The sequence below is a fragment of the Salvelinus fontinalis genome, chromosome 10 (assembly GCF_029448725.1).
Source record: "Salvelinus fontinalis isolate EN_2023a chromosome 10, ASM2944872v1, whole genome shotgun sequence".
NCBI classification, from domain to species: Eukaryota; Metazoa; Chordata; class Actinopteri; order Salmoniformes; family Salmonidae; genus Salvelinus; species Salvelinus fontinalis.
This window is the reverse complement of record NC_074674.1, coordinates 19,645,191-19,659,246: the sequence shown is the minus strand read 5'-3', so window position 1 is coordinate 19,659,246 and position 14,056 is coordinate 19,645,191. Positions and strand designations below refer to the sequence as shown.

At 42.7% G+C, this 14,056-nt stretch overlaps 1 protein-coding gene across 1 annotated transcript; it reads right to left on the bottom strand.

Annotated features, from left to right (window-relative positions):
* Positions 1 to 1,625: 1,625 nt before the first annotated feature.
* LOC129863768 (centrin-3) lies at positions 1,626 to 4,852 on the bottom strand. The gene is made up of 5 exons (XM_055936010.1): positions 4,668 to 4,852; positions 2,930 to 3,065; positions 2,694 to 2,808; positions 2,370 to 2,561; positions 1,626 to 2,254 (listed from the first exon to the last, which is right to left on the bottom strand). Exons 1-5 carry the CDS (start codon positions 4,682 to 4,684, stop codon positions 2,211 to 2,213), a joined length of 504 nt encoding a protein of 167 aa, XP_055791985.1. The 5' UTR covers positions 4,685 to 4,852; the 3' UTR covers positions 1,626 to 2,210.
* Positions 4,853 to 14,056: the final 9,204 nt, after the last annotated feature.

The window sequence follows — 14,056 nt, the reverse complement described above, 5'->3', positions numbered from 1 at the left end:
ACTCCTGCGTTGTCTTCACTGTTTGCTTAGAGTCGTTGTCCATTTGGAAGGTGAACCGTCGCCCCAGTCTGAGGTCCTAAGCATTCTGGAGCAGGTTTTCATCAAGGATCTCTGTACTTTGCTCCTTTCATCTTTTCTTTGATCCTGACTAGTCTCTAAATCCCTGCCACTGAAAAACATCCCCACAGCATGATGCTGCCAACACCATGCTTTACCACAGGGATGGTGACAGGTTTTCTACAGATGTGAAGATTGGCATTCAGGCCAGAGTTCAATCTTGGTTTCATCAGACCAGAGAATCTTGTTTCTCATGGTCTGAGAGTCCTTTAGGTGCCTTTTGGCAAACTCCAAGCAGGCGGTCATGCCTTTTACTGAGGAGTGGCTTCCGTCTGGCCACTTTATCATGAAAGCCTGATTGGTGGAGTGCTGCAGAGATACGTTTCCTTCTGTAAGGTTCTCGCATCTCCAGAGGAACTCTGGAGCTGTCAGAGCCAGTTGTCATCATACCTCTATGGTTTTTGCGACTGCACTTGAAAGTTCTTGACATTTTCCAGATTGACTGACCTTGATGCCTTAAAAGTAATGATGGACTGTCAATTCCCTTTTCTTATTTGAGCTGTTCTTGCCATAATATGGACCTGGTCTTTTACCAAATAAGGCTATCCTCTGTATACCACCCCTACCTTATCATAACTGATTAAGAAGGCACACCTTTTAATTGAAATACATTCTAGGGGACTACCTCAAAGCTGGTTGAGAAGGCCAAGAGTGTGTAAAGCAGTCATCAAGGTAAAAGGGTGGCTATTTTGAAGAATCTCAAATATATTTATATTTGTTTAACACTTTTTTTGGTTACTACATGATTCCATGTGTGTTATTGTATAGTTCTGATGTCTTCACTATTATTCTACAATGTAGAAAATAGTAAAAAATAAAGAAAAACCCTTGAATGAGTAGGTGTATCCAAACTTGACTGGTACTGTACTTATGAGAAAATGTGCAAGAATTGAAGGTGCCAACAAATGTTATAGTCATCATAAGAATGTTTACTGTCATATACAAAACAGTAATCAGCTCCTCCATCAACGAGGATCAACTTCACCGTTTGTAAGGCTTCGTCCCACCACCTAAATGTGCCTTGAACTAGAATCCTTTTGCATATTTTAGGGTCGTTTTTTTTCTACCAGCATACTTTGACCTGAAATTGCGTGCATGGTACAGAAAATGCGTGCCAGTTGGCACGTCTGCAACACATACATGGCTCCTAGCCTCCCATGCATAGGCTACTTTCTGTCTCTACACTCTTAGAACATATGCTGTTGAACAACACAATTTATGTGTAATGATTACTCAGACACATGGGTCAGTTCTTGCAATTAATGTGTTAAAAGCTGAAAACCATACAACACCCTAAATATGTTCAATTATATACCAATCACATTGTTAGAACACTAAAAACAAAATATAAATGTCTTTAAAACTAAAACTGAATAAAAACTAGTAAATCAAGTCTGAAAATAAAATGAATTTCAAATTTAAAAAATACTAATTAAACTATAATAACCTTGGTCTGCACCCATTTTGTCAAGAGGCTACACACCATACATACCGATCCAAGAGCAGAAGTCAGTCAATTGTGTTTATTATGTCAAATAAATAACAGTAAAAAGAAAAGAAAAGTTATAATTAAATAAAAATGGTCTACTAAACTACAAAATATGGTCGGTGAAGCCAGTTTGTATTTAAAACCCCCATCCAGAAATACTATTGAAAACGTTGCAGTTTACAAGGAATGTTTCAAAGATATGACCTGTTATGTAATCTGTACAGTTTTCTGTACGGTATGGGTACACAGCGCAGCAAGTGCATCTATTCAAATTTTGAAAAAGAAACTCTACTAAAAGAAAAGAACATACACAATATTTGGTTGTATTTGCACCAGACATATTGTAAAAACACACAAGATGTTTCAACAAAGACAAGAACAAGAGCAGCGCTATTTGGGAGAGATTTTGAATCGCGGGACTCTACAGTGGCTTCCTTAACTCCTCTCCTTCCCCTGGTCAGTTCTGGTCGGTCAGTATAGATAAAGGAAAGGAGACAAGGTAACCTATTTAGCAGTCCCTCAGTGACCTGGGGGACCTATGCATCCCACAGTGAATCTATAGCCTCAGCCTCCTAGCCAAGCCTCCAGAGCAGCAGCCCTTCAATCAGGAGTCTCCCGTCATTATGGATACAAAATCCTCCTGGTTGACTGGGAGAGAGAGAGAGAAAACTTTGTTTTGAATGTTGTATGACATTTTTAGTTGGTGGTTATACCCACTTTGAATGTGTGCGTGTCTGCTCTACGCATTTGTGTGTGTGCTCACTCTCTCCGTCTCCGTCTGTATCGAACTCGTCGATCATGCTGCGTAGTTCCTCATCCGTGATGTTCTCTCCTAGCTCTCTGGCCACACGTCTCAGGTTCCTCAGGCTGATCCTCCCGGAGTCGTCATCATCAAACAGCTTAAAGGCCTTCAGGATCTCCTCCTTTGGGTCCCTCTCCAGCATACGGTCTGTCACTGAGACACACGCACATGGGTAAACACGCACATGGGTAAACAGACACAGGGTTACACGCACACATGCGCGAAGAGCAGCCATAACACATACTGTACAGGGTCCCACACACGCAAACAAAGCAGGAAACATACCAACTTCATTAAAGTCCTCAAATGTTATTTTGCCGTTCCCCTCTCTGTCATAATCTTTTAGTATCTTCAGTATATCCACTTTCTTCACCTCAAAACCCATAGCTCTCATCGCCACCTGTGAGTGAGAAAGCGAGAGAATTGATAGAGAGATATGGCAGAGTATGAGTGAAGATTAGACAGCAAAAGGGGACAACAGAATCCTAGTAATGATAAGGTAATTGTAGGTAGAGGTTTACCTTGAGTTCGTGGTAGTCTATCTCTTTGTCTTTGTCTGTGTCAAACAGCTCAAAAGCCTCTTTGATTTCATGCTTCTGTTCCTCAGTCAGCTCTCTGCGCTTCTTCCGCTTGGTTTTATCCACTGCCAGCTCAGTCCTGAACATCATTGTCAGGTGGTGTCAAATGAAACACCAAGACCTTTTCTCAATTGCATACTCCTCATCTCCTTCTCAAAACCCATTTGAAGAGAAAGTCAGAGAGGCGGGACCTCTGACTTTCTCATCCAATGGATTTTGAGAAAGAGGCGAGAGGACACGAGGAGCATGCAATTGCTATTCTCACATAGCTTATGTCTCTGAAGTAGGCTGTGTTCGAATACTCATACTAACCGTACTATTTGTGACGTGAATTGAGTATATAGTATGCTTATTGGTATGGATATAGTTAGTATGCCAGAAGTTCCAGGATGCATACTAAATTCAGCAAAATATGAAGTATACATGCAGAGGACACTAGTTCTGTACTTTAGGGCCCATAATGCAATTCTTCAGGAAATGGGCGTGGCTTCACATCATTTCCAGATTTGAGGAAAATAAAAAGGTTGGAAAATATGCAGCCGAAGTACGAGAGCAGATACAAACTCATTGCTCTAACTAATCATGACATGTTAAATGTAATAACTTTTCAAATAAGTTACCTTACAATTTATGTTGGCTGACAATTTGTTAGCTACACTGTCCTACACTGAACCACATAGCATATCATGACAGCAGTATGTACCGGTCCTAACATTAGTTGGCTACTTATACATCAAACTTCCAGTATTGAATTGATTATTCCCGTCATTCTCAGCTAAGTGGTATAATCGTGAGTTCTCAATGGAATTCTGGTGATTTCGTAAATTCGCTCTGGCTACCTAGTCCGATTTAAGAGCACTCTTCTGAGTGTACCAGAGCGTAATGGCAGGTGTCAGTAAACGTCGGCAAAAAAAAGCGTCATTCAATTGTTACCAGCAGCAGGTACAGTCACCAACACTCTGGATAACATGACAACTGCCTATCCAGCTCTAATAGGGCTTGTAAAATGGTCAGAGTGGTCTCATTTGTGTCTGGAAGTAGCTAGCCAGCGTCAGCTTGACTGCCGTTGTAAGGTCAGAACACTCAAATCAACCCTATGCCTGAGCTCCGAGAGCGAAAAGCTCTGAATTTACAAGCTGACAAGCACTGAATTTACGAGCGCACTCTGGCACTCCAGATTGAATTTAAGAACACACCAGAAGCCGTAAAATGTCGAACTAGTAATTTGTTACGCTAACTAGCTAGCAAGAGGTTGCATAGCAACAGCACCAACTTCCGGTAGACGAGCGAAGAGCTAGTACGCTCAACTGAAAGGATACCGTGCGTTTACAGTATACTAAAATGAACTAATAGTGTGTAGTATTCAGTATGTTAGTACGGGTATTCGAACACCGATGTTGACTACAGACACACTTCATAGACATTTGCTAAGGTTTAACTTACTGACACAGATGGTTAACTTTGGACAGTAGATAGCTAGCGAATTATCTATGGCCTAACTAGCTAATACAACAATTGCCTACTATCAAACATATCTACCTCGCTAGATACCTAGCTACAGTAGCTGAGCTAACCAACTTGCAACAAGGAAGCTGGCTAGCGCCAGTTTGTTTCACAGTTCTTGCTAGGTAACGTTAGTCATTCAATCATTTAAACACTGCTACAATTGTAAACTAAATACCTTAAAGACAGACTCATCCTTCAAGTTGTAGCCCTAAACGTAGGCAGCTACCAAAATAACAACAAAGCACCTTGTAAACAAATCCGTTAATCCGCGCCTGTTTCGCTGTTTTCCATTGGTTGCTGGACCAGTGCTCGGCTACAAAATCGCTTCTGATTTGTCAGATGAAATCTAGAGTTGCTGCGCATTTTCCAACATGAAGAAATGTCCTGTAGTGCTTGCTGCACTCTCTGCCCAGTATAAGGCGCTGTATGTCTATTGACAAGAGAAATGCAGAGACCAGTGATGGAAAATCCTCACTCTCAGACCCAAGTGAAGCAGGAGGACTGGAGGACTGTGAAATCAGGTAATCAGGATCAGACTTCCTTTTCATTAGCAAAATAATGTGTACCAACACATGCCCATTTACCTGAGAATTTGTACTTTGTAGTTAGAACTATCAGTTAATATTACAGCAGAGCCATGTAATTACAATATATATAAATATATGACCCTGGGTAGCAGTATGTAGTAGTAGAAGTAGTAGTAGTAGTAGTAGTAGCAGGGCAATTCCATGGTAACATGATAAAGCTCAGACTTGTTTTTCACCTTAAAATGTATGCCAAACTAAAACCATTGATTGCAAAGTTAAACTTCCCACACAGGTCCATATGCACAATGACTACTTTTAGCAATGTCCACTGAACATTTTACAAAAACACATTCACTTATTAAAGTGAGGATGAGGATGTAAAGTTTTGCAACAGAATTATGTTTCTCTCAGTTTTCCAAAAACTCTGTTAAATATATGCTCTGAATTAAGAGTCAACGATGTCTGCAGAAAGAATGGGCTGTCAGCTATGCTATGACACCTTGATTTTGAAAACATATATTTTGGTTATTGAACTACATGTACAGTAAATTAAATGGATTAACACCCAGTAACAGAATGACAGTAACAAAATGACATCAATGGTCCCTGATCTGTACTACACCGAAATGCATAATTATGGATGTGATGTATTCATTGTGATGTATCCTGAATAGGTACACAAAGGTAGAAAAATGCAATATCCTTTTTTGCATGTTGTGTATTATTCGTTTATGTTTCCCATGTTTGGACACAGCAAAGTTCAGTAAAGTACAATACAGTACATTATACTGTACTCTACTCTAGTGTGCTCTACCATACTGTACTGTATTGTATTGTAATAAACTCTACTCTTCTGTACAGTACTGTACTGACCTACAGTATACTCTACTTTTCTTTACTGTAATGTGCTGTATTGTACTGATCTCTACTTTTCTTTACTGTACTGTAGTATAATGTGCTGTCCAAATTTAGATGTCTATGATTGCTTCAGATAACTGACCAAATTTCAGCTACTTTTCAACTTCCATATACGTCCAGTGTCGGTCGGTGCTCAGTGATTAAGGACGCTGGTTACAATAAATGGAAAGAGAGGGGGCTCATGGGTAGGTGTCAGTAAGAGCCGGAAGACGTGACATAAACTGAATGGAGAGAGAGATAGAGAGAGTGGGAGAGAGAGAGAGTGAAAGAGACAGGGAGAAAGAAAGAAGAGAGAGAGAGAGAGAGGGGTTGTCCAGACTGTTTTTCTTTTACAATTATGAGCCAATTAAAAAGTATGCCAGTGGAATGGAAGACCGTAGCAGGTGACCCAGCTGTGGTTTGTGACTACTATCCTTTCCTATTTTAGTCAATTCCCTAGCCACGTCCTCAGAGCATGGGAAGCCTCTCCCTATCCTAGTCTTCCGTCCCCACTTGCTTCAAGATCTCCACCATTGTTCCTGTACCCAAGTAAGCGAAGGTAACTGAACTAAATGACTAGCGCCCCGTTGCAATCACTTCTGCCATCATGAAGTGCTTTGATAGGGTAGTTAAGGATCATATTTACCTTACCCGACACCCTAGACCCACTACAATTTGTATACCGCCCCAATAGATCCACGGATTATGCAATCGCCATCAACTACACACTGCCCTATCCCACCTGGACAAGAGGAATACCTATGTAAGAATGTTGTTCCGACTACACCACAGCCTTCAACACCATAGTACCCTCCAAGCTCATCATTAAGCTTGGGGCCCTGGGTCTGAACCCCGCCCTGTGCAACTGGGTCCTGGACTTCCTGACGAGCCACCCCAACGTGGTAAAGGTAGGCAACAACCCCTCCGCTACGCTGATCCTCAACACTGGGGCCCCACAAGGGTGCATGCTCAGCAGACTCTTGTACTCCCTTTTCACCCATGACTGCGTGGCCACGCACGCCTCCAACTCAATCATCAAGTTTGCAGACGACACAACAGTGGTAGGCCTGATTACAGACAATGACGAGACAGCGTACAGGGAGGAGGTGAGGGCCCCAGCGGAAAGGTGTCAGGAAAATAACCTCTCCCTAAATGTCAACAAAACGAAGGAGCTGATTGTGGACTTCAGGAGACAGCAGAGGGAGCAAGTCCCCATCCACATCAATGGCGCACAGTGGAAAAGGTGAAAAGCTTGAAGTTCCTCGATGTACATATCACTGACAATCTGAAATGGTCCACCCACACAAACAGTGTGGTGAAGAAGGCGCAACAGCACCTCTTCCACCTCCGGAGGCTGAAGAAATTCGGCATGGCCCCTAAGAGCGTCACAAACTTTTACAGATGCACCTTTGAGCGCATTCTGTCAGACTGTATCATCGCCTGGTACGGCAACTGCACAGTCCGCAAACGCAGAGCTCTCCAGAGGGTGGTGCGGTCTGCCCAACGCATCACCGGGGGCACACAGCCTGCCCTTGAGGATATCTGTAGCACCCGGTGTCGCAAGAAGGCCAAGAAGTTCTTCAAGGACCTCAGCCACCCGAGCCACAGCCTGTTCACCCCGCAATCATCCAGAAGGCGAGGTCAGTACAGGTGCATCAAAGCTGGGACCGAGAGACTGAAAAACAGCTTCTATCTCAAGGCTATCAGACTGTTAAATAGCCATCACGAGTCGGACTCCACCCAGTACCCTGCCGTGAACTTAGTCACCATCACTAGCCAGCTACCACCCATTTACTCAAGCCTGCACCTTAGAGGCTGCTGCCCTATGTACATAGACATGGAACACTGGTCACTTTAATAATGTTTACATACTGTTTTACCCATTTCTTGTACAGTTGAAGTCGGAAGTTTACATACACCTTCGCCAAATACATTTAAACTCAGTTTTTCACAATTCTTGACATTTAATACTAGTAAAACTTCCCTGTCTCCCTCATGATGCCAGCTATTTTGTGAAGTGCACCAGTCCCTCCTGCAGCAAAGCACACCCACAACATGATGCTGCCACCCCCGTGTTACATGGTTGGGATGGTGTTCTTCGGCTTGCAAGCCTCCCCCTTTTTCCTCCAACCATAACAATGGTCATTAAGGCCAAACAGTTCTATTTTTGTTTCATAAGACCAGAGGACATTTCTCCAAAAAGTACGATCTTTGTCCCCATGTGCAGTTGCAAACCGTAGTCTGGCTTTTTTTATGGCAGTTTTGGAGCAGTGGCCTCTTCCTTGCTGAGCGGCCTTTAAGGTTATGTCGATATAGGACTCATTTTACTGTGAATATAGATACTTTGGCACCTGTTTCCTCCAGCGTCTTCACAAGGTCCTTTGCTGTTGTCCTGGGATTGATTTGCACTTTACGCACAAAATTACGTTAATCTCTAGGAGACAGAACGCGTCTCCTTCCTGAGCGGTATGACGGCTGCGTGGTCCCATGGTGTTTATACTTGCGTACTATTGTTTGTTCAAATGAACGTGGTACCTTCAGGCGTTTGGCGTTTGGAAACTGTGGAGGTCTACAATATTTTTAGATTTTCCCATGATGTCAAGCAAAGAGGCACTGAGTTTGAAGGTAGGCCTTGAAATATATCCACAGGTACACCTCCAATTGACTCAAATTATGTCAATTGGCCTATCAGAAGCTTCTAAAGCCATGACATAATTTTCTGGAATTTTCCAAGCTGTTTAAAGGCACAGTCAACTTAAATTTCTGACCCACTGGAATTGTGACACCGTGTATGATAAGTGAAACAATCTGTCTGTAAACAATTTTTGGAAAAATTACTTGTGTCATGCACAAAGTAGATGTCCTAACTGATTTGCCAAAACTATAGTTTGTTAACATGAAAATTGTGGAGTGGTTGAAAAATAAGTTTTAATGACTCCAACCTAAGTGTATGTAAACGTCTGACTTCAACTGTATATACTGTATTCTAGTCAGGGCCATCCTATTAAACTATTGCTGTACATATACTATTCTATCTTACGTATTCTTCAGCTATGCTACATATTCTATCCACATACTGTCCATAATGCCTATACATCCCATCACATATATATATATATATATATATATATATATATATATATATATATATATATACACTACATGACCAAAAGTACAATGCATTTGGAAAGTATTCAGACCCCTTGACTTTTTCCACATTTTATTATGTTACAGCCTTATTCTAAAATGGATAAAATACACTGCTCAAAAAAATAAAGGGAACACTTAAACAACACAATGTAACTCCAAGTCAATCATACTTCTGTGAAATCAAACTGTCCACTTAGGAAGCAACACTGATTGACAATAAATTTCACATGATGTTGTGCAAATGGAATAAACAAAAGGTGGAAATTATAGGCAATTAGCAAGACACCCCCAATAAAGGAGTGGTTCTGCAGGTGGTGACCACAGACCACTTCTCAGTTACTATGCTTCCTGGCTGATGTTTTGGTCACTTTTGAATGCTGGCGGTGCTTCACTCTAGTGGTAGCATGAGACGGAGTCTACAACCCACACAAGTGGCTCAGGTAGTGCAGCTCATCCAGGATGGCACATCAATGCGAGCTGTGGCAATAAGGTTTGCTGTGTCTGTCAGCGTAGTGTCCAGCGTAGTGTCCAGAGCATGGAGGCGCTACCAGGAGACAGGCCAGTACATCAGGAGACGTGGAGGAGGCCGTAGGAGGGCAACAACCCAGCAGCAGGACCGCTACCTCCAAAGAGGTGCACTGCCAGCGCCCTGCAAAATGACCTCCAGCGGGCCACAAATGTGCATGTGTCTGCTCAAACGGTCAGAAACAGACTCCATGAGGGTGGTATGAGGGCCCGACGTCCACAGGTGGGGGTTGTGCTTACAGCCCAACACCATACAGGACGTTTGGCATTTGCCAGAGAACACCAAGATTGGCAAATTCGCCACTGGCGCCCTGTGCTCTTCACAGATGAAAGCAGGTTCACACTGAGCACATGTGACAGACGTGACAGAGTCTGGAGACGCCGTGGAGAACGTTCTGCTGCCTGCAACATCCTCCAGCATGACCGGTTTGGCGGTGGGTCAGTCATGGTGTGGGGTGGCATTTCTTTGTGGGGCCGCACAGCCCTCCATGTGCTCGCCAGAGGTAGCCTAACTGCCATTAGGTACCGAGATGAGATCCTCAGACCCCTTGTGAGACCATATGCTGACACATGCACATTTGTGGCCTGCTGGAGGTCATTTTGCAGGGCTCTGGCAGTGCTCCTCCTTGCACAAAGGCGGAGGTAGCGGTCCTGCTGCTGGGTTGTTGCCCTCCTACGGCCTCCTCCACGTCTCCTGATGTACTGGCCTGTCTCCTGGTAGCGCCTCCATGCTCTGGACACTACGCTGACAGACACAGCAAACCTTCTTGCCACAGCTCGCATTGATGTGCCATCCTGGATGAGCTGCACTACCTGAGCCACTTGTATGGGTTGTAGACTCCGTCTCATGCTACCACTAGAGTGAAAGCACCGCCAGCATTCAAAAGTGACCAAAACATCAGCCAGGAAGCATAGGAACTGAGAAGTGGTCTGTGGTCACCACCTGCAGAACCACTCCTTTATTGGGGGTGTCTTGCTAATTGCCTATAATTTACACCTTTTGTCTATTCCATTTGCACAACAGCATGTGAAATGTATTGTCAATCAGTGTTGCTTCCGAAGTGGACAGTTTGATTTCACAGAAGTGTGATTGACTTGGAGTTACATTGTGTTGTTTAAGTGTTCCCTTAATTTTTTTGAGCAGTGTAGTTTTTCCCTCATCAATCTACACACAATACCCCAAAATGCTAAAGAAAAAACAGGTTTCTATACATTTTTGTTGAACCACCTTTGGCAGCAATTACAGCCTTTAGTCTTCTTGGGTATGCAGCTACCAGATTGGCACACCTGTATTTGGGGATTTTCTCCCATTCTTCTCTGCAGATCCGCTCAAGCTCTATCAGGTTGGATGGAAGGTCCTTCTGGAAGGTTCTCCCATCTACACAAAGGAACTCTGGAGCTCTGTCATAGTGATCATCGGGTTCTTGGTCACCTCCCTGACCAAGGCCCTTCTCCTCCGATTGCTCAGTTTGGCCGGACGGCCAGCTCTAGGAAGAGTCTTGGTGGTTCTATTCTTTTCCATTTAAACATGATGGGGGCCACTGTCTTGTCTCGGAGCTCTACAGAAAATTCCTTCGACCTCATGGCTTGGTTTTTGCTCTGACATGCACTCACAACTTATATAGACAGGTGTGTGCCTTTCCAAATCATGTACAATCAATTGAATTTACCACAGGTGGACCCCAATCAGGTTGTAGAAACATCTCACGGATGATCAATGGAAAAAGGATGCACCTGAGCTCAATTTCGAGTCTCATAGTAAAGGGTCTGAATTTCTATGTAAATAAGGTATTTCCGTTTTTTATTTTAAAAACCTGTTTTCACTTTGTCATTGTGGGATATTGTGTTTAGATTGATGAGGGGATTTTTTTTTGTCCATTTTAGAATACGGCTGTAACGTAACAAAATGTGGAAAAGGGGAAGGTGTCTGAATACTTTCTGAATGCACTGTACAGTGGGGCAAAAAAGTGTTTAGTCAGCCACCAATTGTGCAAGTTCTCCCACTTAAAAAGATGAGAGAGGCCTGTAATTTTCATCATAGGTACACTTCAACTATGACAGACAAAATGAGAAAAAAAATCCAGAAAATCACATTGTAGGATTTTTTATGAATTTATTTGCAAATTATGGTGGAAAATAAGTATTTGGTCACCTACAAACAAGCAAGATTTCTGGCTCTCACAGATCTGTAACTTCTTCTTTAAGAGGCTCCTCTGTCCTCCACTCGTTACCTGTATTAATGGCACCTGTTTGAACTTGTTATCAGTATAAAAGACACCTGTCCACAACCTCAAACAGTCACACTCCAAACTCCACTATGGCCAAGACCAAAGAGCTGTCAAAGGACACCAGAAACAAAATTGTAGACCTGCACCAGGCTGGGAAGACTGAATCTGCAATAGGTAAGCAGCTTGGTTTGAAGAAATCAACTGTGGGAGCAATTATTAGGAAATGGAAGACATACAAGACCACTGATAATCTCCATCGATCTGGGGCTCCACGCAAGATCTCCCCCCTCACAAGAACGGTGAGCAAAAATCCCAGAACCACACGGGGGGACCTAGTGAATGACCTGCAGAGAGCTGGGACCAAAGTAACAAAGCCTACCATCAGTAACACACTACGCCGCCAGGGACTCAAATCCTGCAGTGCCAGATGTGTCCCCCTGCTTAAGCCAGTACTTGTCCAGGCCCGTCTGAAGTTTGCTAGAGAGCATTTGGATGATCCAGAAGAAGATTGGGAGAATGTCATATGGTCAGATGAAACCAAAATATAACTTTTTGGTAAAAACTCAACTCGTCGTGTTTGGAGGACAAAGAATGCTGAGTTGCATCCAAAGAACACCATACCTACTGTGAAGCATGGGGGTGGAAACATCATGCTTTGGGGCTGTTTTTCTGCAAAGGGACCAGGACGACTGATCCGTGTAAAGGAAAGAATGAATGGGGCCATGTATCGTGAGATTTTGAGTGAAAACCTCCTTCCATCAGCAAGGGCATTGAAGATGAAACGTGGCTGGGTCTTTCAGCATGACAATGATCCCAAACACACCGCCGGGCAACGAAGGAGTGGCTTCGTAAGAAGCATTTCAAGGTCCTGGAGTGGCCTAGCCAGTCTCCAGATCTCAACCCCATAGAAAATCTTTGGAGGTAGTTGAAAGTCCGTGTTGCCCAGCAACAGCCCCAAAACATCACTGCTCTAGAGGAGATCTGCATGGAGGATTGGGCCAAAATACCAGCAACAGTGTGTGAAAACCTTGTGAAGACTTACAGAAAACGTTTGACCTCTGTCATTGCCAACAAAGGGTATATAACAAAGTATTGAGATAAACTTTTGTTATTGACCAAATACTTATTTTCCACCATAATTTGCAAATAAATTCATAAAAAATCCTACAATGTGATTTTCTGGATTTTTTTTTCTCATTTTGTCTGTCATAGTTGAAGTGTACATATGATGAAAATTACAGGCCTCTCTCATCTTTTTAAGGGGGAGAACTTGCACAATTGGTGGCTGACTAAATACTTTTTTGCCCCACTGTATGTGACACCTGCTCGTCGAACATCTCCTTCCAAAATCATGGGCATTAATATGGAGTTGGTTCCCCCTTTGCTGCTACAACAGCCTCCACTCTTCTGGGAAGGCTTTCCACTAGAAGTGGTAAGTCTACCTTTACTTGTTACTTCTGTGAACTTTCCTTATCCTCCCTCCTCATAAGGGATAGAAATTAGAAAATATCTTGTGCGGGTTTTTGTAACAGAAAAACACTAGGCAATATTTCTTAAACTTACAGAAGGCAAATATTTTCAGCAAAATTAAATAAATATTGATATAAGTTGGCTGGGGTCTTTACTTCAGCATAATTGTGTTTTAATGTATTTCTAATACCTTTTAAGACTTGTTCTGATAGAAAAGGGGTCTTAGAAAACATCTATCTGCTTGACCAGAAATCAAAGCCTTTACTTATGCCTAATTTTTCAGATGAGGAAATGGTTGAAAGTGCATATATGCCTTAATTTCTCAAACACATTAGACTCTTATAATTTCATTTGACACCAAATTTGATGTGCTTCTATGGACTTCACATGTTAGTGCTCCTTTTGCATGGAAATGGCCAGTAGTAGTAGTAGTGTCAGAAGAAGGTCAGTAGCAGTAATTATGTAACAATCATAGTAGAATACTAGACCATATCAGGAATGTTTAGCTTTCGTTTCACTTTTATCTCAGAGTGTTTATTCTCTCAATGACCTCTGAGTAGCAATCGGCTACATTCAAACGACTCTGAATGCAATAACTTTCTTTCTCTGAATCCCTGATCAGTTCTGTGTATAAAAATGTTTGGTCATTTAGCAGACGCTCTTATCCAGAGCAACTTACAGTTGCATTAGGGTTAAGTGCCTTGCACAAGGGTACATCGGCAGATTTTTCACCCATGTTCTTTCATTGACCTTATCACTAACGTTAA

Bases quoted from the DNA above. Each gene is read 5' to 3' on its own strand.
- LOC129863768 (XM_055936010.1), bottom strand. The intron at 2,809-2,929 runs GTAAACCTCTAC...TCTCACTCACAG, and splicing joins TAGACTACCACGAACTCAAG to GTGGCGATGAGAGCTATGGG. The intron at 2,562-2,693 runs GTATGTTTCCTG...CGTGTGTCTCAG, and splicing joins TGAGGACTTTAATGAAGTTG to TGACAGACCGTATGCTGGAG.